The following is a 27,278-nucleotide window of genomic DNA, read 5'->3' as shown; positions in this document are numbered from 1 at the left end:
TTTGGTGTCACCAGGGAATAACCTCCTTAACGACAACCATTTCCATTGCAAATGTGGCCAACTCATTCCTCACAGGGAAGGTTGAAGAGAAAAACAGCTGGTGCTCTGAAATTTTAATATTTCAGATTGTCATAAATTACCAATTTGTCCATATAACCTAGATTTTTTTTCTCTCTCTCTCTCTCTCCCCATGGGCTCCACCCTCCCCCCAATAGTAGCCAGGTCTCATTACCATGGAATTAAACTAGTGTATTGAGTATAGCCAACTGTGGCTACTTATACAACCTGCAGAGTTCCTTGTTGGATGAGTGGGTTACACGCTTGCCTACCAATTTGGTAGGCCAAGTTAACTTCAACGCGGAACCACAGGAGTTTATTTCTGGTGATTAGAAATACATTTCTTGATAGTATAATGTGGTTTGGATCCCACAATAAGCTGTAGGTCCATTTGCTAAGTAAACAATTGGTTTCCAACCACATATATCTAATCCATCGGGCCAGCCCAAGGAGAGAAGTTAACCAGCTCAGTGGTCTGGTTACACCAAGATGTACTTAACTTACACTATCTGCACGAGGTAGAGTTTCTTAGCAAGGAAGGAACTGCTGAACATTCTTTCCATAGGTACTATTTTGGGAATTAAAGGAGGAATAAGAATATGTTGAAAAACAACTATTTATTAACTGAAACCGTGGCTTAATGGATGGTACCATAGGGTAAACATCACAATGTTCAAGTCCTGAGGTTCTGGGGTACAGTGTGCAAAATTAAATATGAAAATACAGTATACTATTACACATTTCTCTGATAGGACAATCGCAGAACACTAAATTTTCATACCGTGTCACTTTACATAAGAAAAAGGCATTCTTAAATACTTTTACTCAAGTTAACCACAACTGAATGATCCTTCGGATTTCATACAGCCATTCCTACTCTTCACACAAATATTTCATCAAATGAAGTTAGCCAGTTGACATTATGAATTTATGGAAGACCAACCTCCATTTTGAGTATATGTGTAGCTGAAAAGTACAATAAATATGACGAAGACAAAGTTTTGTTGTGTTGTAGATTATCAACCACATACCCACAGATTGAGTTTCTACAGATAATTTTATAACTGTTCTGAAAACTATTTAGTATAAAATGTACCTTTGAAATAACTTAGCAGATAAAACCTGAAAAAATCAGGACTATAATTAAAGGCCTGTAAATGATACAGGACTAGAATTCCAATTAACTTGATCGATAGTAAAGAGTTATGTCTTAGATCTTAAGATACTGAGAAAACTAATTACAGTACACAGATCTTGAATCATGTGAACATAAATTGTTCTAAAAAGAACAAATTATTCAACAAATATCAACATTGTTCTCAACAAAAGGAACCCTTGAAGAGAAGTACAAATTGAATAAAAATATTGACGTGAAACAGTTTTTTAAGGAAAATTTTACTCAAAAATAATGGCACAGTATATTAGGCATTGGCATCAGCATTTTGGCTTTGCTGCTGCAATTTCCAAATGCAGGGCCCAACATGTCAGAAAATAACTTACTGCCAGAAGAATAAATTGCTACCTATAAAATCACTAATACTAAACCCCATACACATATTTGAAAATTAAAAATTTATACATCAAATTTAAAAGGGTATTAACTGGCTTATACATATCTGATAACAAAAATATTCCATTTATAATCTGTCTACAAAATAATTCAACAAGTATCCTACCAACTTTCACGAGAACAAATAACGTCAACAAAATGCATCTACAACTTCAGGATTTACTCTATTTACACTGAGACCAAGGCACATTGCCTGGAAATACCTTAGCAATGTACCTAATCAATTTACCACACAACCTGTCCTACATATTGTGATTAAATAGCATTGCACATGCATGTAGGATGATCTTAAATTAATTACAGAATACGGTACTGTATAGTAAAAACTGAGATGAACTGCATTGCTTAACCCTCACCTACTCCTAGTTAGAATAAATATCCTTCCAACATACAAACTGCAGTTAAATCATATGAACACAGTTTCAAAAATATCTTGTGCAAAATTGGCAGCTTTAGAGAGCATAACAAAGCCGGACGTAGAGATGTAGAGTTAACTGTACGTCAAAAACAAAAAAAAAACAAAAAAAAAAGATAGAAATTAAGTTCATTAGTCCTGTTACTTCTCGGCCTTTTTGATGGTCTTGAAAATAATACACACCTAAAATTACAATTCCAAATGTATATTATTTGAGATTTGTAAAGACATCCCACTGAAACTACACTACTAGTGATTAATTGGCACTTTGAACGAAACTAAGAAGCTCATGTATTTATATACTACACCATTCAATAACCTCATTACATTAGCCTATAAGATTAAACATACTACCATGAACTGAGATCTCTACACCAACACAAGAACCTAGTCAAGTAAATACCAACGCTGCTTCAATTTTTGGCATCAGTATCAAAACCAGAAGCTTCTAAAGGACTATCCAATGGAGTCCTAGGAGAGGAAATAGGCGGTGATCGTCTTGCTGAAGGGGAGATGCTAGGTTTGTCAGTCTGATTCACTAACAAGTGGGGTGGCATTGGCAATTCCTCATCTGTAAAAAGGAAAACATTTAATATATGTTGTAAAAATAAACATTATACCTGTGAAATGCTGAAAAAAAATTAAAAAATTTAAAGAAAATTCCATGCTTGCTATAAATGAACTTGGTTAAATTTAATACTAAATTAATTATTTTCTCATTAAATGGAATGTGACTGAGGCAAAGACATTTCTCATTCAGAGACCTTGTCACTTGAGCACAAGACTATTCATTCTTCATTCAATTTGTTGGCTTACTCTGAGGACTTAATACAGTACACCTCACTTGGAAGTCACGGCAAACTTTGACACAGTCCATGTAATAAAAATTTTAGAATCTCTTAAGGCTTACACAAAGGATTGTTCTTTAGTAAAAGTTAAAAACTGGAACAAGGTAAAATTCAAGATCATGGACAATTGGGGTGGGAAGAGACCATAAGGTACTAATGAAAATTAAAAGATAGCAAGTAGTTATTTGCTAACCTATGACATCCCAATTGCTCCCCACACACACAAGAGATTGGTTTTGGTTATACAAAAATCAGTGTCGAATGAACCCATACCGCTGCTGACTGGCAGTTCCAAAGAAGTGAGGCTTACAGCTATAGGTTAAGAAGCAGTTAGCAGTGCCTACACAAATATCTAGTTTGTAAAAAAAAAAAAAAATAATAACAAAATAGAAAGCTTTAATCATGCAAAATTATGTTTAAGACTTCCATGAAAAGTAGCTGAAATTACAATAATGGAAATGGCTTATGGATGTAAGACTGATGATGCTTAGTCCAGTTCTATCATCATGGCATCACACCAACTCATACTCCACTCTCTGTTTTACACTGCATTCTGCAAAACAACTTAGTCAAACTGTTTTTCACACACTTGCGAAACATCTTGCAGTAATGAAAGCTGAGAGGAGTCCAAGGAAGTTCTAGTAATACAGTTTCAATCCTCACATTAACAGATTCATTATGACCATTAGCTGTAATTGGGAAGGATGGGGGCGCTTATAAGAAAAGTTCAGTTCAAACCACCTTCAGTGTTGAGAAAGTGGGGACTCTGCATCCAACTAGTAATGAAGACCTGAGGACAATATAAAAGCGTCAGTGCAGAGTCTCGGCTCATTTTTGAGATAGTTCTTTGCAGTTGAGTTAGAGCTAGTCCATATTAATAATTCCAGCTTTCATAGTTTAATACTGATAATACAGCCGCTTTAGAAAATACACAATCAATTAAAAATTAGCACCCAGGTTGTATCAGACAGCTTTTTGATCTTTTACATTTTACCTTTATGTGCTAGTAGACCCTTGACTCACGAACGCATTGACCCACGTACAACTCGATCCCCGACCCAAATTATAGGTAAAATTTCACCCTTGACCTACGAACTAACTTTGAGATACGAACAAAAAAAAACTGCGGAAAATAAAAATTCTGTTTGGGTCATGAACTAATTTGAGACATGAACATTTGAAAAATGCTGGAAATTTCTGGAAAATAACAATTCACTTTGTTTCACAAACTAATTTTTAGACACAAACATTTGAAAAATGCGCGAAATCGCCCAGCACACGTGGAGTAGCGTTTGAGTTGGCCAATGGGAACAGCCATCCTCCAGCCGCCCACGCACGGCGTCACCCACGCATCGCTCTTTGTCTCATCTCATTGTGTACAAGACGTTCGTCAATTCGCTTAGCATTTTTTTGCGCTAAAACTTGTGATTTTCTTCATAATGGGCCCTAAGAAAGTGAAGAGTGGTGGTGAAAGTAAGAAAAGTGAAGAGTGATGGTGAGAAGAGGGTGCAGAGGGAAGATAACCATTGAAATAAAGAAAGAAATTATAGAAAAGTTTGAACGTGGGTGTTCGCGTGACCGATATCGCAAGTGAGTACAAGATGGCCAAGTCGACAATTTCGACAATTTTGAAAAACAAGGATGCCATTAAAGAAGCAAATGTTGCGAAGGGAGTGACAGTACTAACCAAGATGAGATCGCAACCCTCGAAGAGGCAGAAAAAATAATTTTGAAGTGGGTACATGAGAAAAACAGATGGGCAGGTGATAGTGTAAACGAGCCGATCATCTGCGAGAAAAAGCTCGGCAAGTGTATCAGAGTTTGCTGAAGGAAACTCCTTCTACTAGTGCCACGCCAGATGATTTTAAGGCTAGTAAAGGGTGGTTTGATAACTTCAAGAAAAGAACTGGAATTCACTCCGTAATTAGGCATGGTGAGGCTGCTAGCGCAGACAAGGCTGCTGCTGAGGCATTCGTGACTGAGTTTGCCCAGTTCGTGGAGGCCGAAGGATACGTCGCTCAACAGATTTTCAATTGTGATGAAACGGGCGGGCCTCTTCTGGAAGAAGATGCCCAACAGGACATTTATCACCCAAGAAGAGAAGGCGCTCCCAGGCCACAAGCCAATGAAGGATAGGCTTACGCTTTTGTTATGCTCAAACGCAAGTGGCGACTTGAAACTAAAGCCGCTACTTGTCTACCATTCAAATAACCCGCGTGCCTTTAAGCAGCACAACGTAAATAAGGCCAGACTGCCTGTAATGTGGAGGGCCAATAACAAAAGCATGGGTGACAACGGAACTTGTTTATGGAGTGGATTGATGAAGTGTTTGCGCCGACCGTGAGTCAGTACCATACCAGAGAACAAGCTACCCCTGCGGTGCCTTCTGATCATGGATAATGCCCGGCACACCCTTCGTACTTGGCTGACTGCAGTGAACATGACTTCATTCAGTTCAAGTTCCTTCCACCCAACACGACCTCTGTTCTCCAGCCCATGGACCAACAAGTCATTAGCAATTTTAAGAAATTATATACGAAGGCGCTCTTCTCCAGATGCTTCCGTGTAACTGAAGAGACAAAATTAACCTTAAAAGAATTTTGGAAGAAGCACTTTAATGTTTTTCACTGCATACCCTCATTGATAACGCATGGACTGAAGTTACGTACCGCACATTAATTCTGCGTGGCGGAAACTTTGGCCCAGTGCGTAACTGTCCGTGACTTTGAGGGCTTCGATGCAGAGATTGTGCAAGAAATTGTGTCCATGGGCAACAGTATGGTCTACAAGTCAACGACGAAGATGTTGAAGAATTGGTCGCTGAACATTCAGAAGAGATTTGACTGCGGACGAACTTGTTCAACTCCACAAAGAGCAGCAGGAGCAACTTGCTCGGGAGCAATCAACTGACGAAGAGGAGGCTGGGGAGGAAGTTACAGATGTCAGCAGTGATGTGATAAAAGCCGCATTGGAAAAGTGGAATGATGTCCAGTGCTTCCTTGAATTGTATCAATCCGGACAAAATTGTTACGAACAGGATGTGGAATATGCTCAATGAAAATTTAATGAGCCATTTTCAGAAAAGTTATGCAAGGAAGGAAAAGGCAACAGACATTGGATAAGTTTGTGATTAAACGTTCACCAAAAAAAACCTAGAAGAGTGAATCTCCGGAACGAGATCTCCCCGACCTGGATGGGGAGGGTTACTTTCCCTCCGCCCACATCTTCCTTCCGCACAATAACCTCCTCCCCACCCACCACCCTCCTCTTCTCTTGTCCGTCAAGCCAGAAGTCTCGCCAGGTCATAGTAAGTGTTCACTTTACAAACGTTTTTATAGTGTTAGTTTGACCATTTTTAAATTATATTATTAGATATATTAAGGTTTTTTACACTGACTTTTACATTATCTGTGTAAAATAAGGCAAAATATACATAATATATATTGGTCGTAGGGGTCTACGAACCAATTAATATTATTCCCATTAAACCTTATGGGGAAATTAGCTCCGAGTCACGAACAATTTGGAACACGACCAAGGTCTAGGAACGGATTGTGTTCGTGAGTCAAGGGTCTACTGTATATGAGTTTTCCAGTTTATGTTGTGTATCAAATATGAAACTTGAGAACTTGAACATTTGACCAGTGAGTATCAAAGTTCCCATTTTTAGTTCTACTTCATAATTTAGAGGTTAATTCCTGTATGAACAAAGGAAGATGTACAATATGCATACATTATGTATATATAGATATATATGCATAACAAAAGCTGTTTGATCCTGCTCTAAGAGTTGCAGTTATCAACTCTGTGGTCTGGTTAAGTATTTAACCATAATATTCAGATACGTATAGATTTGCCAATGTAGATTCTGTAATACTCTAAGGACATTTACTTCTTTGTGTGGCACACTGTAGTTGGTGCTAAGGGTTCTTAGCAGCTTCTCATAAGTACCAATTAAACTGTTCTCTGTCTTTTACCCATTCCCTTTGAACTCTTCTCACCTAGATCTCCTGTAATTAAAATTTATCTAGTTTAATTTAGTTGAGAACAAATCCTAAGGGGAGCCATATGAGTCAAGAATGTGATTAAATTGTTTTGTCAAACTTACCTAAAATAGCATTAAGTTACTTGGGGTAGTATACAACTTTTGATATATAGTACAACTAGTAAATTTGTACTTAACATATAGTAATCCAAGATGAATTGGAGTACTAGTACTTGAGAAATTTTTTCTTATCCATTAACTAAATCATTGTTATTGCTAAGCCAATATGACATTTATAGGAATGCCATAATCTGATAACTAAATAAATGAAGCATTACGTTTGAAAATATACCAAAAAATAATAAATACAACTTGCTCTACCTGAAGACTCTGGTGAATCAGTTGGAGACATGCGACAACCTCTTGATAAATACTGGTCAAGTTTGCCACACGCTGCTAGTATTAGACCAAGATAAGGTGGTGATGGCTTCAGCGGCCTACAGAAAAAAATTATACAAAGGGTTTAAGAGGGGAGAAGAAAAAAAGGGGGAATACTACAGTAGTGTAGTTTAAAAAGGGATATCATTGTATATCATCAGCAAATATTGATTTTGGTACATACATTGGACATGAATCCATAAACTGACTTTGGAGCATACATTGGATATGGATCAAGACAATTGTGAAAATGGAAGTATAACTTGCCTTGTGAGATATTCTGGATGATACTGACATGCCACATAGTATGGATGATCTGATAATTCCATGATTTCCATTCTTTCGCCATCCACATCTTGGCCAACAAATTTCATACCGGCCGCTTCAAAATCATTTACATACTTGGGGTTGACTTCATACCTAAAAACCATTGTTATTAAAAGTACATATTCCCAAACAATAATTTGAAAATTTGAAAAATGACAAGTTTTTAACTAATTTGTATTTTTCACAACTTACAAACCTGGTCTTAACATTAGGATAAATACTCAGCGCCAGCTGGAAACCGGTAAAGTTTAAAATAATTGTGTACGCAAGGGACTATTGGCACCTGTGCTTGGTCACGAGACATGTGGAGCCACTCACATACCCCTCATTAACTCGTGACCCAACCCAGGTTAATTGATAGAGGGGTGGTTAGAGGTGGGCATTTGTATGTTAATTGTTTTTTGTTTGTATGGAACCAGTGGTTATTCAGCAACGGGACCAACGGCTTTACGCGACTTCCAAACCACATTGAGAGTGAACTTCTATCACCAGAAATACACATCTCTCACTCCTCAATGGAATGGCAGAGAATCGAACCCGCAACCACCATACCAACCACGCCACCGAGGCGCTTATTTTTGTATGTTAAGACCTCAGGTTTGTAAGTCATGAAAAATACAAATTAGTTAAAAATTTGTCATTTGTTCATATACGAAACAAACCTTCGGTCTTAACATTAGGATAGACTTCCTCTTGGTGGGAGGTAAGTACCATTAACCATCTGGGAGTTTGCCACCTTTGATCAGTTTTCTGAATACTAAAATTCTACGAAGCAACTGACCAGTATTTCCGAATCTAAGACATCTGTGAAGTGGCGTCATGGCGGTCGCCATGATTATGGCGTCACTGAGCATCTCGAATGCGAAGCCAGCACCCTACCAGAAGTGCAAGGCTGTTGATGTTATTCTCGTAGGCATAGCAACCTGACATTAAAGGCTGCCTTGTTGCACTATCTGCTTTTTTACAGATGGCGACGCATCCGACCGCCATTCAGTACATATCCGGATAAAGGAGATATCCATCACGAGGGACCCTGAATGGCAGCACGACGTTATACACCAAACCAACTGTCCTTCTTGGGTTGGTTCTCCTGATAAGCCTAACGCTGACCGCACACCTGTATCCTCTCTACCCACGTATCTTAAGAGTTTCTTCACCTACGACTTACTACACGATGAGTACCTCGACGTCAAAACCATCAAAGAAAATATCAGGGCGTTTATCTGCTTCTTGTGATATCCAGGAAGTCTTACAGCATGAGAAGGCTTCATGTTCACATGCCCGGGAATTCCAAACAACAAATTGAAAACAACGGGGCAAACTAAACCGGCTTTAAAAGGACGGAGCAAAACACGTCCTCACTTAAAGGCGGTAAAAAAATAACTAACCTGGGTTGGAAGAATAACTAATGAGGTCACGAGTTAATGAGGGGTATGTGGGTGGCTCAACATGTCTCGTGACCAAGCACAGATGCCAATAGTCCCTTGCATACACAATTATTTTAAACTTTACTGGTTTCCAGCTGGCACTGAGTGTTTATCCTAATGTTAAGACCGAAGGTTTGTTTCATATATGAACAAACTCATATTCAAAAACATAAGAACATTAAATAAAAAATTTAAAGGAAGTTAACCATACCTGTGTCGATGACGTTCTTCTACGTAATCAACATTACCGTAGAGCTGCCTGATCTTAGAATCGTGAGTTTTAAATAGTGTCTGTCTTTTGCCTAATCTCATAGTTCCACCCAACTGACCAGGATTATGTTCTGGCATTTCAATGATTACATGGCATTGACCCTCAGGGGCAACCTCTTGGCTATTAGCATCTGCAAGTGCTAAGACGTTCCTGAAAAATTTACATTTATGAAAAATAACACCACCTTATTAGTTTGCTTTTAATTAATAAGTTTAATATATTTATTTTTTAGGAAAAACAAAGCTAATGGTGTTGGCAACAACGAAACTATAAAACATGCAATTGCTAACTTTCAAAGTTTGGCTAAACTACTTATATAAATCACTTCAAGTTGTAAGAACTGTGGTTTACAGAAGAATAATTAGTATTACTTAGAGAAGAATTAAAAAGTACCACATATTAACCTTGCAAATTCAATAACAGAAGCTTGTAATCCTAGGCAGACACCAAGTAGAGGTCTCTTCATTGTCCTTGCCCATTTACATACACTCACTTTCCCTTCAAGGCCTCTCTGACCAAAGCCACCAGGAACTATAATACCACTGTAAAAATACGTAAATAAAATAATGATTAAATTAATCTTAACCCAAGCTGTTCTTGTTTTGGAAGTAATCTACTGAGAAACAGCTGGATTCCTACCGCATCAAGTCTTGCAGAATTACTAATAATTCATAGGCAAAAAACACTGATTTTACATCAGACATTAAGACATTTACATACTTTTTTATGTATACAGTACTGTACATTAGCACATAACCAAATTAACACAGACCAGGAGTTTATAATTACGTGACTAAAAGTCAATATCCTACACCAAATAATTAAAATTGGTATAGGTACATGAATTTAAGTTGACAGAAGTCTGAAATTTACTGAAGAGACACTGCTTGTCAAATTTGGAAAAATATAAGGAAGAAAAGATCAAATTACCACCTATCAAGCATGTATATATATAGAGAGAGACTGTACACAATTATACGATATATATATCTGGAGACACAACAGAATACCAGGGCAAGAAATTAGATGGACAATATAAAAGCAGAGGAAACATAAAACTTGCCAAGCAAGAGATCAAAGTAATTATGATAAAGTCTTACAGAAAGCTATGGTAAGATTGAATGAAGAATTTGAGATAAATGGATCAGTACTGACCAATCTGGTATTCATAATAGTAATGTTATATAAAAGCAACTATAAAAACTGATGAACTAGTGTTAAAAGAAAAATAAGATGTCCTAGAAATGCTGGAAAGTTATTATATATACATAATGCATTTGTTCAAACAATATTTTCTATAATATATATCTAACTTTTTACCTATTACCAGATTTTCTATACTTTATCACAACCTTTGAACTATTTTCACCATGGTATTGAATAGTCTAATGGTTCCAATACTATTTTGTTATAATCCAATGGTTCCGGTATCATTCTGTCACACTCAAAAATCAAACCTAATTATGACCTGTGAATCAACTACTGGCTCCTACAGGGCTTGCCTCAAGTTTTTAAAGGTGATAATTAGTAGCTTAATAAAATCATGAAGTTAAAATATTTAACTAAAATGCTAAAGCAACATAAGGAGTGAAAAAATAAGAGTAAAGTATATGTTGAAGTTGGACAGTTTGCTAGGAAAATATGAGAGAACATATGAAGAGTGAATGGCACAAAGTGAGTGGAAGTTTGCAATAAACCAGTACCATCTACAAAAAAAAAAAAAATAAAAAAAAAAAAAAAATTTTAAATGAACACTAGAAAATTACCAAACCTAAGCAAAAGAGTAGAATACAAAATACATATGAGAACTGATTATGAAATCATATTTGGGACACTAATAGCCTGACAGGTATCTGAAATCACTAGGAAACAGCTCGTTCTTACTTGGATTTGCAAACGTTCTGCCAAGCTTCATAATATTTCACAGGGCGAGTAGCCTTGCTCTCCTCTTCTAAATCTTCTGCTTCTATACATTTAAGGTCGAGCTTACGGTTGCACGCAAGAGCAGCATGTTGTAATGCTTTTATCACTGAAGCATAAGAATCTTCTAGTTGTGTGTACTTGCCTACCAACGCAATGATGACACTATTGTGCATGTACTCATGCCTGAAAAATAAATTTCAAAATAAAAAACAATTAGTGTTTAATATAATAAGACATGCCAGTGCCTTCACAAAAATGACAAATTTTCAATCAATTTGTATTTTTCATAACTAACAAACCTGAGGTCTTAACATTAGGATAATACTAGCGCCAAGCTGGAAACCAGTAAAATTAATAAAAAAAAAACTTGAGTGATCCAGGGACTATTAGCATCTGTACCAGATTACGGGGTATTGTAGTTCCCAGAATGCCCCTGGCGTCACGTGACCTATCAGTTAATCTTCCAAGTTTAGACAGAGGGGTGGTTCTAGGTGGGCCTTATATGTTAAGACCTCAGGTTTGTTAGTTATGAAAAATACAAATTGATTAAAAATTTGTCATTTGTTCATATATGAAACAAACCTTCGGTCTTAACATTTGGATAGCCTTAATTATTGGTGGGAGGTAAGTCTCTATAACTGATAGGGAGTTTGCCATCTTTATCCAATTCCAAATAGATGTATTCTAAGACAATGGACTATAACCTTTGAACCCAAGATATATGAGAATCTATTGGTTTCCCTCTCTGGGCGTTTCATACAATGCCATAGCTTACTGCATTACGGAAGGTGGAGAGCTATCCGTTCTCAAAAGCAACTCCAGTCCCTGTACATGGATCTATTATCACCCCACTCTCTTCCTATTACCAAGATGAGTGTGTTGCTACTGAAAAGTATCCTATGCTCTAGATTACCTTTACAGTATGGCTGTCTCCCTCACCTATATCTAGTCCGTTCCAACTCATGATGGTACTCTCCTTCTTACTGCCCGCAGGTAGAGGAGTAGTTAGAAAAGTTGTAAAGAAGGAAGACCAGTCATCTCATTCAATCTACTTTCATGCCTTCATCTTAGACTAGACACTTAACTGACCCGCCAGGGGTACTAGATGAGATATACCACTTGTTGGGCAGCCACCACAGGATCCAAGGAAAAAAAAAGTTTCCGAGGATCTATGGGCAACATCTTCTAAATAAAAGGAAGTGAAAGTTGTTTGGCATTGCCAAATACCAGCTATTAAAATCCTCTCCACAGACATATTTTTCTTGAATGCCAAAGAAGCACTCAAGCCCCCGATGTCATGAGCTCTAGCTCTCTCCAGGCTATTTGACCCTGTCTCCTGTCATGTACGCATTCCTGAATATACTAAACAAACAAAGTACTAAAACTATAAATACCACTGACAAAACAAAGCCAGGAACTTCAGTACTTCAATCTGAAATCGTGCTCGTGTTATGAGGAACCAAGTTATTATTGATTTAATTGATGAATAAAGGAAACCTCATATACTCAATGAAGTCTCTTAATTTGCAAGAAATTTACTACAAATCCTACAAGATAACTATTCACTTAGTACTTACTGTAAAATAAATGTCAAATAGCAACATTATAGTTTCCCAAAGAACCAAAAAAAAAAAAAACATGAGAAAATACAGCTGTGACAAATTCTCATCAATTTCATTAAGCACTACCATGAGTTTGAGAAGAAATTGAATCTGACCAATTTAATGACATACTTTTACATTTATCTCTTGTGTTTAAGAAGCAAATCTGTTACCATGGAAAAACTAGACTTGGGGGTTAACTACCAAACTGCATAAAATTATGCTACCTTAATTTTTGAACTGGTAATGATTATTATGCGCAATTTCATCTTGGTAGAGAAACCATGTAACCATTCCAGACAGCATCCTACCATTCCAGACAGCATCCTAACCATTTTTGTATGTGCAAATACAATGGCTTAGGATCAATGGAGAGTTTCTAACAATATCCAAAATTATTATTAATAAATAAATAAATGATTGAACCAGCCCACTGTGCTAACATTCTGATAACAATTCTTTCAAGGATTTTTTTTCCAAAAAACTTCACATTCTCCATCTATTGTAAATGAACATTCCGAGATTGGATCATGAGGGTTGTCAATCTTGCAACGGAACTCGTATTAATTTCTAATAACTGACTTTGTAAGATGAGCATAAATTAAGTCCAATTTCTAATAGCACAATAACTACTTTTCATCATTTTACTATTAAGTAAACTAGATATTTAGCAACACTATGCAATGCGGTATCAACTGATAAAACTGCACTTACTTTGTAGATAAATCCCGCCACTTCTTCATGAAATTTTTAGGGCGATGAGTATCCAAATTCAGACTAAGTCTATCACTCAGCAAGTGTGAGAGCTGCTGTTCTTCCAGCATAAGTGGCACAGCATATATACTGTGAGCATCATGCAAACATATAACCTAGAAATAGAAATAAATCACCAAATATTCTGCTAAAATTACTGAGAATGGTCGACTTTATATCACACTACAACAGTTAAACGGTTTTTAGTTGTTTTCCCTAAGTTACGGCTACAAAATCTCTGCCGTGTTATTTCAGTGTTAAGATTTGTACACAAAATACGTAAGAATTATGTGACTACATGTCCAACAATCATAGGTACAAAAATAGAGAAGAATGATGAGAAACTTATCATTCAGATATTTTCTATGAAATTATGCTGAAGTTAAGATCAAAACCTATATGCCATCATTGTGCTTCCAACTATGGGTCCTCAAAATTAAAATAAAGTTTATCATTCAGACCTACTACAATGCCATTGTATAAAAATTTAACTCATCCACACCTATGACAATTTGTCATTCAGTACACCTTTATGATCTATAAAACCAGCAAAATGCTGCATTTCCATACAGATTCATGGGATCCAAGAAAAATTTTTAACGATCAGACATGAGGTCTGTTTTCTAACAGGGACTTTTATAGCTACCTATAGGGCCTATACTACATGCTTGAGGTTTTCAATTACCTGTTCTGGGACAACATGACAAAAGTTAGATATCTTGTGCTTCACAGCTTCATCAATTGGTTTTTCAGAGCGACAGACTATGAAATCTGGGACCAGACCCAGTCCTCTCAGTTCTCTTACACTAGCTTGAGTAGGTTTGGTCTTGTGTTCCCCAGTGGATGAAGGTTGTGGCACTAGAGAGACATGGACCACACAAATATTCTCCCTCTGCAAAGATGGAGACTTATTATACAAAAAAAGTAATTCACGACTCAGTTTGACATGCTCAATATATTCTCACTAAGCATTCATACAGTTCAATTGTCTTAAGTTATGAAGACGCCAACCATCTTTAAACAAAACAATTAATTGAATAAATTCCAAAGCTATTAATACAGATACTCTGTATGGATAATGTGTACATTTACTAACCTTAACTCTAAACTGAAACTGTCGAAAAGCCTCAACAAAAGGCATACCCTCTATGTCACCAATTGTCCCACCAAGTTCAATAATACAAACTTCAGGATCAGCTTGGTCACCGTCAACAGGCCGTAGGGCTACAGTTTCTACCCATTCTTGTATGGCATCTGTTACATGGGGCACAACCTACATGGAAAAAATACAATAAAAACATCAATATGTTCAGATTGTCTAAGAGCCAAACCTTTTTCTTATTTTCATACTGGTAGCCAAATGTAGGAAATGTAATTCTACCAATTAGGCAAAATATATTTAATATTAAAAACCAAAATAATTTTCTGAAATGCTTTTAAGTTATGCATGCAGTTAGATTATGTATTAGACCACAACCTTAAAATAAAGTCACTGATCTGAGGCTTAATTTAGCTTCACACACAGGGTAACTAGCAGAATGTGCCATCTCTTTTCAGCCTCATGCTCCAAATATTATTTGTATTCTAATTTTTCTTATGTTTCCCAGTTGTCTTGGCCAATTCATCATTTTCCTATTTCAGTTTCCTATCATAAATTTAAATTTTACTCCCTCGTATCAACAAAATTTGCCCACAATATATAATCTGTAACATGTGCTCGATATTTTCCATCAAAACAAACAGGACACTGTGGCCAGCAATTTCCTTCCAAACCTTTGAACAGCACAAACTGCACAAATTCAATGCCTTTGACATTCAATAGATATCAGCAAATTTTAGGGAACCTATTGTTCAGTGCTTGGAACTCGATGATACCAATCATTAGGCACTGTCTTGTCAAGTCCCCTATAATTCCCTGGTAATATTCTGATAATCTACTATGGACTACTATAATGGCAAAACATTCAATAACACTCATGAATTTTCATTTTTTTTTTACACAAACCTATCCACCATAATAATCTATTCCCTTCGTAAATAATGTTTTCCTTTTACAAGAAGCAAGTCTTAAAATATGCCTCCTTTAAACTTGAACATCCATTATTTCTTCTGTAAATGAAACCAACTACTCATTCCTTTGACACCACTGATCTTTCAGCCCAATGCAATGGTTCAGAGTTGATTACATGTTTGTACTGTGTACTGCACAGCATTTACTTTCTATTAAAGATGCATATGAATAATGAATCTCATTAGCCCAGGACAGGTTTTCAAGAAGATGAGGGAAGATGGGAGTTAACAGATTAATTTAAAGGAAATGACCCAGGATGCCTATTGTCCATAATTCAAAGGCAGAGTCCACCTGGTCAAGAACTTCCTGCATAAATTTTGCTTATGGTTTTCTCACTTCAATCTTTTTATTACTTTTTCTCCATTCTAATGTCTGAAACAGGCAAGCCCTTTTAATCCTGAAATTTGATCCAATTAGTCTAAATACTGATCAACCAAGTATGTACTTTAAATTTGTTTCAATGTTGGACTTTTCCACCTTACCTCAAGGATGCACACTGATATGTACCGATAATACTCTTCCAGAACATTTAGGAAAGCTATTCCTGCTAAACTTTACCATTAATCTGAAAACTTAAAAGTTAAGTAGCACAGTAAAACAAGTCCGATCGACTAACGCTATACTCTATTTTTTTTCCACCAGTCCATCCGCCTGTGGTGTTTTTGCATGGCAACACTGCGTCCCGGGCTTTAAATAGTTACGCTATGTGTAAGTTTTAGGTAAATAAAAGGATATCTGGGTATACATTTGCAATTTTAGTCTTTTAATATTTTATTGTATGCGAATTACACCGTTAATAATCGAAATAGGATATTATTTAAAGTCCGGGACGCAGTGTTACCATGCGCAAACACCACAGCCGGATGGACAGATGGAAAAAAACAGAGTATAATTGTAATGTACTCACAACCACTCAGTGGAAAGAGGTAGGGATACTAATTTGGAACCCTTAACTGTTCACTTTACCCTTCAGTCCCTATATCTGTTCAATATAAGGACAAAATAATTCACTATTCTGTAGTCACATTCGAACTAACCTGCTATATGCATCACATACACTTTTACATAATCTCTAACTTCAAAGGGAGGAGTTTTTTTTAATAATGCAATCCTCAAAAAGTAATGGTGAATCACAAACTGACTTTAAGGCTCAAACGCTTACCTGAACCGTTTTCCCCAAGTAGTCTCCTCGTCTTTCTTTATTGATAACAGATTGATAGATCTTCCCAGTTGTTATATTGTTATCACGGTGCAAAGTGACATCAAGAAACCGTTCATAATTGCCTAAGTCGAGATCCACTTCCCCTCCATCATCCAGGACGAAGACCTCTCCTGGAATGGTTTTCAGATTAACAACAACCACAGAGACTGATTTTTCTATGAAATATTTTCAGGCACTCCTTTGTGCATTCAATTTTCTATTAAATGTCCTTCAAAATACCTAAAAATATATAGCTTTTTATGACAAACGCCATTTGATTTGGAAAAGCCGTAATTTCAATCACAGCATATTACTATGTTAAAGATATATTATAACATTAAATAGTTGAAAATTTTAAATTCTGGTGCTATCCCTTCCCAATTTTACACTGGTCTACTAACTGAAAAATAATGCATAACAGTAATTTACGTTACTCTCAATATATCATACATACATCATTGAAGTCTGTCTTCAACAAATATAATCTGAAAATTAAACCAAATCATCAGCAGAAAACTATGAACTTACCATGTTCGTAAGGGGAAAAGGTTCCAGCATCAATATTGATGTAGGGGTCAATTTTTATTGAAGTGACATGTAGCCCACAGTGCTTCAGAATAGTTCCAATACTGGATGCAATGACTCCTTTCCCTATACCCGATATTACACCACCAGTAACCAAGATGTACTTCATTGCAGATAATAGTCCTGTAAAATAGATCAGATTATGGGACTGTGGCTATGAAAACTTATAGTATTAACATCATTTCATACGTGAAATTGTTGAGAAATACTGTATACTAAGACAGTCAGTCTAAAAATTAAAGAAATTACTACAACCACAGTAGTAATTACTCTATCAGTTTATGTTCCATATTAGCAACATGCGAAACACTTGTCAGTTTCATTCAAAAAGAATGAAACTGACAAGTGTTTTGCAAGTTGTTAATAGGGAACATGAACTGATAGAGTAATTACTACTGTGATTGTAGTAATTTCTTTAATTTTTCGACTGTCTTAAAATACAAATTTCAGGATGCGTTTAAGTAAAAGATAATCATCCAGCACACAAAAATGACTAAATCAGGCCTGTAAACAGTGGTCTTCTTCGATAAAAACCTAAATAAAACACTAAATAACACTGCAGACAAATTATCTTTATAAGTTTACAAAAATTGCACGCTAAGTTAGAGGCAGACTTCAAGTTAATTGCATATTATAGTGAACATCTGTACCAGAACTACTTAACACACTGTAACTTGCACAATTTGTGAGTGAATACAGTTGCTTCAATAACACTGACTAACAAAAATATAAAAAGGAAAACCATAAATATTAATGGAATTTGTTAAAAACAGAACACACAAGTTAATAGACAGGGCTTTGCAATATATAGGGAGAAAAAGTATTTAGCTACAAATAAACAATGAAAAAGATACCTTCTTCATTAAAAAAAGTCACATTTTTCAATAGGTTGTCCTTGGAACTCTAATATGAATTAGAGAAATTACTTTGAGAAAAACCTCTAAATATCAACGTGGAGGAGATATTGAACATTACACCGATGAACTTTATGATATATACAGAACTATAGAGCCCAGTGTAGTGCAATTAGTATATGCAAGAAAATTCTAGCAGGCACCTGGGAATAAATTAATATAAACAACAAATAAAACCCAAACATAAAATGGGGATAATGTTTAAAACAGATGTGGTAAAATACTGAATGGCCACTTGGCGTCACCTTTACCTTAGTCCGACCACCTTCTCGAAAATCGTTATGGCATTAATTTGAGACTTGGGAGAAAAAAACTTAATTCAAAAGGAAAGATGAGGTCTCAAGGTATTGCTACGTTCGACAGACGCTGGCTCTTGACTACTGTATCCAGGGTTATACAGGACGTGTTTAGCCTAAGTACTTTTTCGGGAAGGTGGTCACGCTACAATAGAGGCCGGTTCATTCGGTATTTAACCCTATGGGTAACAAAGCAGCATGCTATTTGCATGGAAAAAATTTTTAGTCATTAGCCTCGTACAAATTACTAAGCCAGGTTAAGGTCTATGGCTCATTTTCTGCACTTGATAAAAGAAATGCCACTAATACATCGTATTACAACCTATACCTGGAATGAACGAGATTAATAAAATATTACGTAAGGGAGGGGTCAAGTGTGGCCCCATTAACCTAAAATGGGGCTGCTCTGAGCTAGGGTACACGGAGCCAAAGTTCATGAGAATGCTGTCAACGGGATATTTCGAGTTACCCCACATGAAGTATGGGGTTTATTTAAGCAGAGAGAATGAAAATGCAGTCCATGGGTCATAAGGGCAATGCGACCTCCTGAACCAGGTCGCCATGCAATGCGACTTTGACAATATGGAACACGAGCTGGGGCTATACTCAACCTCCCTTCCAGAAGACTATATTCTGCAACAGTTGACATAAAATATGAACGTTACGCCCACAAAACTCGGCTACGGTTGATCAAAATGCAAAATCCAACTTACTATAAATAAATTATATCCTTGGAAGAGCGTTCTTTGGAGGTTGGAAGGAGTAGCACTGCAATTTCTCGTCAAACTGAGCGCAGTCGACGCGCGGTGCTGAAGAAAACATGGTGGGATAACTTCCACGAACTGGAGTTAGATTTTCATCTCGGAAATTGGTAGTGTCCTTGGTAATTCCTGTCATTCTTTCTTTCGTCTTGCTTTTGCGCCTTACTTTAGTTCTATCATCACTGGTAATTTCTGGATAACTTTTGCTGAAGTAACCTTTCCCCCAAAACGATGGCTCTGCAGAAAACAAAGTTGCAAGAGTCACTGCATTGTTCATCGTTTAGGTATCATCTGCAAATCAAGGATGAATCATCTGCTGGTAACCCTTCTGACCGGGATAATCTACATCAAATACTATGACTATGATATAAAGTAATACTTTGGATATTGTTGCTTTGAGAATACCTTTAGATTGAGACACCATGTTCTGTGTATCAAGACAGTAAAATTTTTTATAGTCCTGGGAGGACGAATTATTCTGTACATAACTGTCAGGTGCAGGATATGGGCATCGGATAAGATTATTATTGTTATCATTATACCATTACCTTGAAAAATGATGGTATAATCCGAGGCATCCTCAGCCATGTACTTTTTAGGCAGGCCTATAACAAGAGAGGCTTTCCCTTGATGGGATTCTGGACTGCCCATAGGTTAGTGTCCTTATCCTAAGGTGGTGGTGCCAGTGGAGTGGAATCTTCCACTTCTCAAATCTCCCCATTTAGAACTTGATGACGTAAAGTACAATTTTACGATTTCAGTTCTTTTAATTGACCGTTATGTGTCTAGAATAGTGTTATTTATTTATTCATCAGCGTTTTTTCTACAAAGGTAAGTTAGTGACTTGAAAAATGAAATCACTGCGCATTATTTCAGAATCTCTCATCTCATTAAAAGGAAATTTAGATCACTTGTCTAACGCTCTCATACTGTGCGGGGTAGATCATTTTTTAACAGTGTTCATTATTCAAATTCTCATAAAATATGATTATTGGATATTTTCACCTTCAATAATCCTTCTTCCCAACACTTCCGTGTGTTAGCCTCTTCTCACCAACTATCGTCATCTATTCTTTCCACTCAAAATCGTCTCATTCATCTTTTGACTTACGCAAACATTTTAACCATATTTTCATTTACATAATACCACCATATTTCTTACACTGGCAATTCTCTTGCGCCCTTAGACTACATCAACAGTATTTAGCCTTTCGTGTTTCACTTGCATTAACATCCAAGCTGTTTTTAGGCACACATCTACACTATATACTATATATATATATATAATATATATATATATATATATATATTTATATATATATATAATATATACATATATATATATATATATATAGTATATATAATATATTATATATATATATATATATATATTTTATTTATATATATATATATATATATAGATATATATATATATATATATATCTATATAAGATATATATATAAATATATTATATAATTTATATATATATATATATTTATTATTATATATATATATATATATAGATATATATATATATATATATTATAATATATATATATATATTTGTGTGTGTGTGTAACTCGAAATCACGAAAGTTTGGAACGTGGTAAATCCATAAATAAAGTATAAGCCACGAAGGAAAAATCAACGACGGAGTTTCTGCAAGATCTTTCGACTGAACATCCTTTACTCAGCAGACAAGAGAAGACGATAGATTGACGGATTAAGAAAATCTGTCGGATATAGACTGGCATAGAAAGACCATTAACAGAGGGAGGTGGAAGGACATGTTCCACATTGTCCTGCAGTGGACTAGCAACGACTGATGATTATATATATATATATATATATAAGATTATATATATATATATATATATATATATATATATATATAATATATATATATATATATATATATATATATATAATAATAAAAGGAGCCCATAAAAACACCAAAATATAGAGAAAAAAATACTATATTTCAAAGACTGCTGTCTCCCTCTTCAGGTAGATGAATGAGAAAAGTTTACAAAAAAGGTGGTATTTATTCCAAGAGGTCCATCTACAGGTAAGCCAATTTAGGTCACCCCTGCTGATAATCTTCCTTTAATCTTCTTAAGCGTTAGTTGAATAAAAATCTTGTTGATCACATCTAAATCCCATGCTCCTTTTAAGATGTTCATTACCTGCCTCTCTTTTATTAAGGCCGATTCCATCATTTGATTCTTGTACCGGCAGTTGCTGCTATAAATTATATGTGACATATTCCAGTTTATTCTATGGTTATGTTCATTTATATGGTTGAAAATAGCTGAGCTCTGTTGTCCATACCTAACTGACCGTTTGTGTTGTATTAATCTCTGGGAGAGTGATTTTCCTGCAAATCCGATGTAAGATTGGTCACAGTCCTGGCATGGGATTTCATAAACTCCTGTGTCCCTGGGGGATGTCTTTTGTTGGACGTTAATCAGGGATTTGGCTAGGGTGTTTGGGTAAGTAAATGCAAAAGGTTAGATTTTCCGAGGGTCTGAGTTACCGTCATAATCATGTCCAGGTGTGGAATTTTTATTTTATTGTTGGGCGTTTTTCTGGTCTTGTCTTTGGGAGGTAGGTAGAAAATTACGTTTGCTTTGTGAATTGCTTTCTCAATTATATGGTCAGGATACTTTAAAGACGAAAGTTGCTTACGAATTGGTTCAAATTCTTTTTCCAGGAAATCTGGGGAACCAATTCGTAAGGCTCTCAAGAACTGGTTTTGAAACTACTGTAATAAATGCAATAAAACCCAAAAACATGCTGTGGATGAGATATGTAGATGATATTCTAACATTTTGGGATAATAGGTGGGGCAATTTTAATGAATTCCTTTCAAAATTAAACGCATTAGTGCCCAGTATCAAATTTAAAGTTGAATGGGAAGCAGACAACAAAATTCCTTTTCTCGATGTTTTAGTAATCAGAGACACGACAGAATACAAATTTACCATGTACAGAAAACCAACGTTCTCACTTTCATACATTCACTACTTTAGCTATCACGACATTGCTATCAAGATAGGTGTAGCCAGCAACCAGTTCTTAAGAGCCTTACGAATTGGTTCCCCAGATTTCCTGGAAAAAGAATTTGAACTAATTCGTAAGCAACTTTCGTCTTTAAAGTATCCTGACCATGTAATTGAGAAAGCAATTCACAAAGCAAACGTAATTTTCTACCTACCTCCCAAAGACAAGACCAGAAAAACGCCCAACAATAAAATAAAAATTCCACACCTGGACATGATTATGACGGTGACTCAGACCCTCGGAAAATCTAACCTTTTGCATTTACTTACCCAAACACCCTAGCCAAATCCCTGATTAACGTCCAACAAAAGACATCCCCCAGGGACACAGGGGTTTATGAAATCCCATGCCTTACCTTACCTTACAGACCTTACATCTTGTTCGGGTTGCCCCAGGTCCCTCAGTGTGAGGCACCTCTAATGTCTACCAGAGAGTTGCTAGTACATCTTCCGGTATATTTTGTATCTTCCAATCTTGGATGGTCTGGGATGCAGTTTAGATATTTGTCGAGCTTATTCTTAAACACATCTACGCTCACTCCTGATATATTCCTCAGATGAGCTGGCAACGCATTGAATAGACGCTGCATTATCGATGCTGTGCGTAGTGGATTAATGTCCTGTGTGCTTTCCTTATTTTTCCTGGTATAGTTTTGGGCACTATTAATCTACCTCTGCTTGCTCTTTCTGATATTTTTAGTTCCATGATATTTTCTGCTATTCCTTCTATCTGTTTCCATGCCTGAATTATCATGTAGCGTTCTCTTCTCCTTTCTAGACTATATAATTTTAAGAATTGTAGTCTTTCCCAGTAGTCTAGGTCCTTAACTTCTTCTATTCTAGCTGTAAAGGACCTTTGTACACTCTCTATTTGTGCAATATCCTTTTGATAGTGTGGGTACCATATCATATTGCAATATTCAAGTTGGACTACGAACATATGTTTTATAAAGCATAATCATGTGTTCAGCTTTTCTTGTTTTGAAGTGCCGTAACAACATTCCCATTTTTGCTTTACATTTTGCCAACAGAGTTGCTATTTGATCATTGCATAACATGTTCCTATTCATCATCACACCAAGGTCTTTAACTGCTTCCTTATTTGTGATGGTCTCATTATTAGGTCCCTTATATGCATATAGCTTTCTTTCTCTGTCTCCATAATTTATTGATTCAAATTTATCAGAGTTAAATACCATCCTATTTACCTCTGCCCAATCATATACTTTGTTAAGGTCTCTTTGTAGAGCGTTCCTATCTTCATCACAAGTAATTTCTCTACTTATTCTTGTGTCATCTGCGAAACTACTCACTACCGAATCCTTCACATTATTGTCTATGTCTTCAATCATAATAACAAACAGTATTGCAGCTAACACCGTACCTTGCGGCACACCGGATATTACCTTGACTTCATCCGATTTCTCGTCGTTTGCAATAACTATCTGTTTTCTGTTGTGTAAAAATTCTTTTAACCATCTTCCTACTTTATCCACGATATTGTGTTTTCTAATTTTCTTCGCTAATATATTATGGTCTACTTTATCAAAAGCTTTTGCAAAGTCTAAATAAACCACATCTGTTTCATTTCCGCTTTTCATATTTTTGAATATGTTCTCACGGTGGACTAACAGTTGGGTTTGTACTTTTTCCGGGTACGCAAACCATGTTGTTTCCCTTTATTAAACAAATTATTTTTTATTAAATGTTTCATAATATTTTTCTTCATTACTACTTTCATAATATGTGATGTTAGACTCACAGGCCTATAATTACTTGCCTCTAGTCTTGATCCACTTTTGAAAGTAGGGGTAATATATGCTAATTTGTGCTCATCATAAATCTTGCCTGTATCTACACTTTGTCTTAATAATATTGCAAGTGGCTTTGCGATAGAATGAACTACTTTCTTTAACAAAATAGCAGGAAATTTCACCATCAGGCCCTGCAGCAGCTCCATTTTTAATTTCATTAATAGCCTGCACAATATCAGCTTCATTAATATCTATGTCAGCTAAATATTCACTATTTTCATCCCTTACTTCTATATCAGTTATCTTTCATTAGCTATTTCTAGGGAGGGTGAATTCTCTCTTATATCGTTCTGCCAGTATGTTGCAAATTTCCTTTTTTTCATTCGTTAATCTCCCTTCAATTCTCAGAGGGCCTATTTCTATTCTTCTTTTATTCATCTTCTTCGCATATGAGTATAAATAGCTTGGGGTTTTGCTTGATATTTAATAGGGTTTTTTCTTCCAAGTCCCGTTTTTCATTTTCTTTTGATTGTATAATCTTTTGTTCTGCATTTTCTATCTTACTATTTAGTTCTATAACTCTCCATGCATTTTTTTCTTTTGCAAGACCTTTTTTCCACTTTCTGATTTTCTGGAAACAGATCCTTCTGTCTCTTGGTATGCATGAATGATGTTTACTTTTCTTCTTCGGTATATATTTTTCCACTATTTTCTCCAATATTTTATATAATATCTCCGTATTACCCTTATGTCATCACTTACGAAAATGTTATCCCAATCTTTGTTTAATTCTTCATTAATTTCTGACCATTTTATATTTTTACTGTAGAAGTTGTATTTTCCATATCCTTCCCACTTTTTCATTTCTTGCTTATCTCTATTTTCACTTGCTTTGGAATGAACTGTTAATTCTATGACATTATGGTCTGAAATATTCGCATTATAAACTATTATTTCTTTAACATAATTCATCTCGTTCACAAATACTAGGTCTAAAGTATTTTTCCTTTCTTGTTGGCAGGTGATTATTTGTTGGAAATGTTGTATTTCTAGTAGCATATCTAATAGCTTTTCAAATTGCCTCTTATCTTCTGCACTACTATTACTCTCTTTTTTATATGTATAAGTACAACCACAATCTCCTATTCGTTCTTTCCATTCTACGAAAGGAAAGTTGAAGTCACCAGATAGGAGAATAGTCCATGTCTTGTGATTTCTACATATATCATCCAATTTTTCAATTATTAAGTCAAACTCTTTAGTATTAGGAGGTCTATATATTACTATGTTCATCAATTTTTCAGATTCAAATTCTACCGCTATTAGTTCACATTCTGAGTTACTATATTTCTCATATATTTTTCCTTGTTTTTTGTCTTTCCCATATATTGCGGTTCCCCCTTGATTTCTATTTTTTCTATCTGATCTATAAGTTTGGAACCCTTTTATTTGATCATCATTCCCAGTCCTCTTGGGAATACCAGGTTTCACTTATATTCATTATATCTATTTTCTTTTCATTTTGGGTTAGTTCTTCTAAGTACTCTATTTTCTTTTTGAGTTACTCGTAACTAAACCCTGCGCATTCATCACTATGATGGTTTGCGTGTTTTCTCCTTCATTTAATACTGGTAGTAATAAGGATTTTCCCATGTCTCTTTCCTGTTCTGGTATGTTGTTCTTTTTTTCATTTCCAGAAATTCTGACATTAAAAAATCCAACTTTTCCATAATATTTGATCTTCCTTCATCATAATTATTCATTTTTGTGTCTGAATCTGCAATTTTCTTTTTCCTCCGTTTCTGCAATTCCTCTTTGCATAATAAATACAGTTATTATCTCTTGAGTAGAATTTCGGAGCTGATGCTTTGAAATTTTTTGCTGACACCTCTGCATATCTCATTGGTGGTTTGCTTTTCTCTTTTACCTGATATTCTTGTTCTTTCTCTCTTTATTGTTTCTTTCTTATTTTGGATTTTATTACTTGGTTGGTTATTTATTTGATTATGATTCATGGCTACAGGGTGCATATATTTGCATTTTTTGTCGAACTGTGACCAATCTTACATCAGATTTACAGGAAAATCACTCTCCCAGAGATTAATACAATACAAACGGTCAGTTAGGTATGGACAACAGAACTCAGCTATTTTCATCCATATAAATGAACATAACCATAGAATAAACTGGAATTTGTCATGTATAATTTATAGCAGCAACTGCCGGTACAAGAGTCAAATGATGGAATCGGCCTTAATAAAAGAGGCAGGTAATGAACATCTCAAAAGGAGCATGGGATTCAGATGTGATCGACAAGATTTTTATTCAACTAACGCTTAAGAGGATTAAAGGAAGATTATCAGCGGGGGTGACCTAAATTGGCTTACCTGTAGATGGACCTCTTGGAATAAATATCACCTTTTCTGAAAGCTTTTCTCATTCATCTACCTGAAGAGAGAGACAGCAGTCTCTGAAATATAGTATTTTTCTCTCTATATTTTGGTGTTTTTATGGGCTCCTTTTATTAGATGGAATTCTGTTGTAACCGAACATTTTTACCAGTCATATATATGTACTAATATTATATATATATATATATATATATATATATATATATATATATATATATATATATAAATGGGTATAAGCCATGAAGGAAAAATATACAACGGAGTTTCTGCAAGATCTTTCAACTGAACGTCCCTTTACTCAGCAGACAAACTCGTTCAGTCGAAAGATCTTGCAAAAACGCCATCGTTTATTTTTCCTTCGTGGCTTATACCTTTATATATAATATATATAATGATATATATATATATATAATATATATATATATATATATATATATATATATATATAATCATCATCATCAGCCGTTGCTAGTCCACTGCAGGACAATATGGAACATGTCCTTCCACTCTTCTGTTTATGGTCTTTCATGCCAGGCTTATAGCCGCAAATTTTTCTTAACTCGTCAATCCATCGTCTTCTCTTCCTTCCGTTTCGTTTGCAATCTCT

At 35.6% G+C, this 27,278-nt stretch overlaps 2 protein-coding genes and 1 pseudogene across 5 annotated transcripts in view; 1 reads left to right on the top strand and 2 right to left on the bottom strand.

The window, feature by feature from the left end:
- The window catches only part of LOC135200004 (glycogenin-1-like), a 247,778-nt gene that overhangs the window by 39,246 nt on the left and 181,254 nt on the right, over positions 1-27,278 (top strand). The gene's annotated exons all lie outside the window — the stretch shown is intronic.
- Positions 1-27,278, bottom strand: part of LOC135200003 (CTP synthase 1-like) — a 155,460-nt pseudogene that overhangs the window by 89,015 nt on the left and 39,167 nt on the right.
- Positions 1,848-19,630, bottom strand: LOC135200002 (CTP synthase 1-like). 4 transcript variants are annotated; one of them, XR_010311169.1, is made up of 13 exons: positions 19,396-19,630; positions 17,416-17,595; positions 16,849-17,018; positions 14,712-14,888; positions 14,301-14,507; positions 13,577-13,731; positions 11,223-11,444; positions 9,743-9,880; positions 9,279-9,488; positions 7,581-7,733; positions 7,257-7,372; positions 6,783-6,900; positions 2,476-2,613 (listed from the first exon to the last, which is right to left on the bottom strand). XR_010311169.1 is itself a non-coding variant. In XM_064228203.1 (13 exons), exons 2-12 carry the CDS (start codon positions 17,579-17,581, stop codon positions 3,667-3,669), a joined length of 1,728 nt encoding a protein of 575 aa, XP_064084273.1. In that variant the 5' UTR covers positions 17,582-17,595; positions 19,396-19,629; the 3' UTR covers positions 2,509-2,613; positions 3,632-3,666. The 4 variants fall into 4 exon arrangements, 2 of the variants coding, with proteins under 2 accessions (XP_064084272.1, XP_064084273.1); XM_064228203.1 differs by lacking the exon at positions 6,783-6,900 and adding an exon at positions 3,632-3,680 and having other exon boundaries at positions 2,509-2,613; positions 19,396-19,629; XR_010311170.1 differs by lacking the exon at positions 2,476-2,613 and adding an exon at positions 3,662-3,680.

Source organism: Macrobrachium nipponense, chromosome 26, assembly GCF_015104395.2.
Source record: "Macrobrachium nipponense isolate FS-2020 chromosome 26, ASM1510439v2, whole genome shotgun sequence".
Taxonomy (NCBI): domain Eukaryota; kingdom Metazoa; phylum Arthropoda; class Malacostraca; order Decapoda; family Palaemonidae; genus Macrobrachium; species Macrobrachium nipponense.
Note: the sequence above shows the minus strand (reverse complement) of the source record. Positions and strands in the feature narration are given on the sequence as shown.

Coding starts and splice junctions, on each gene's coding strand:
- LOC135200002 (XM_064228202.1), bottom strand. CDS start 17,581: ATGAAGTACATCTTGGTTACTGGTGGTGTAATATCGGGTATAGGGAAA. Junction 14,889..16,848: donor ACTTGGGGAAAACGGTTCAG/GTAAGCGTTTGA, acceptor TTTTCCATGTAG/GTTGTGCCCCATGTAACAGA. Junction 9,881..11,222: donor CAGAACGTTTGCAAATCCAA/GTAAGAACGAGC, acceptor GTATTTTTACAG/TGGTATTATAGTTCCTGGTG.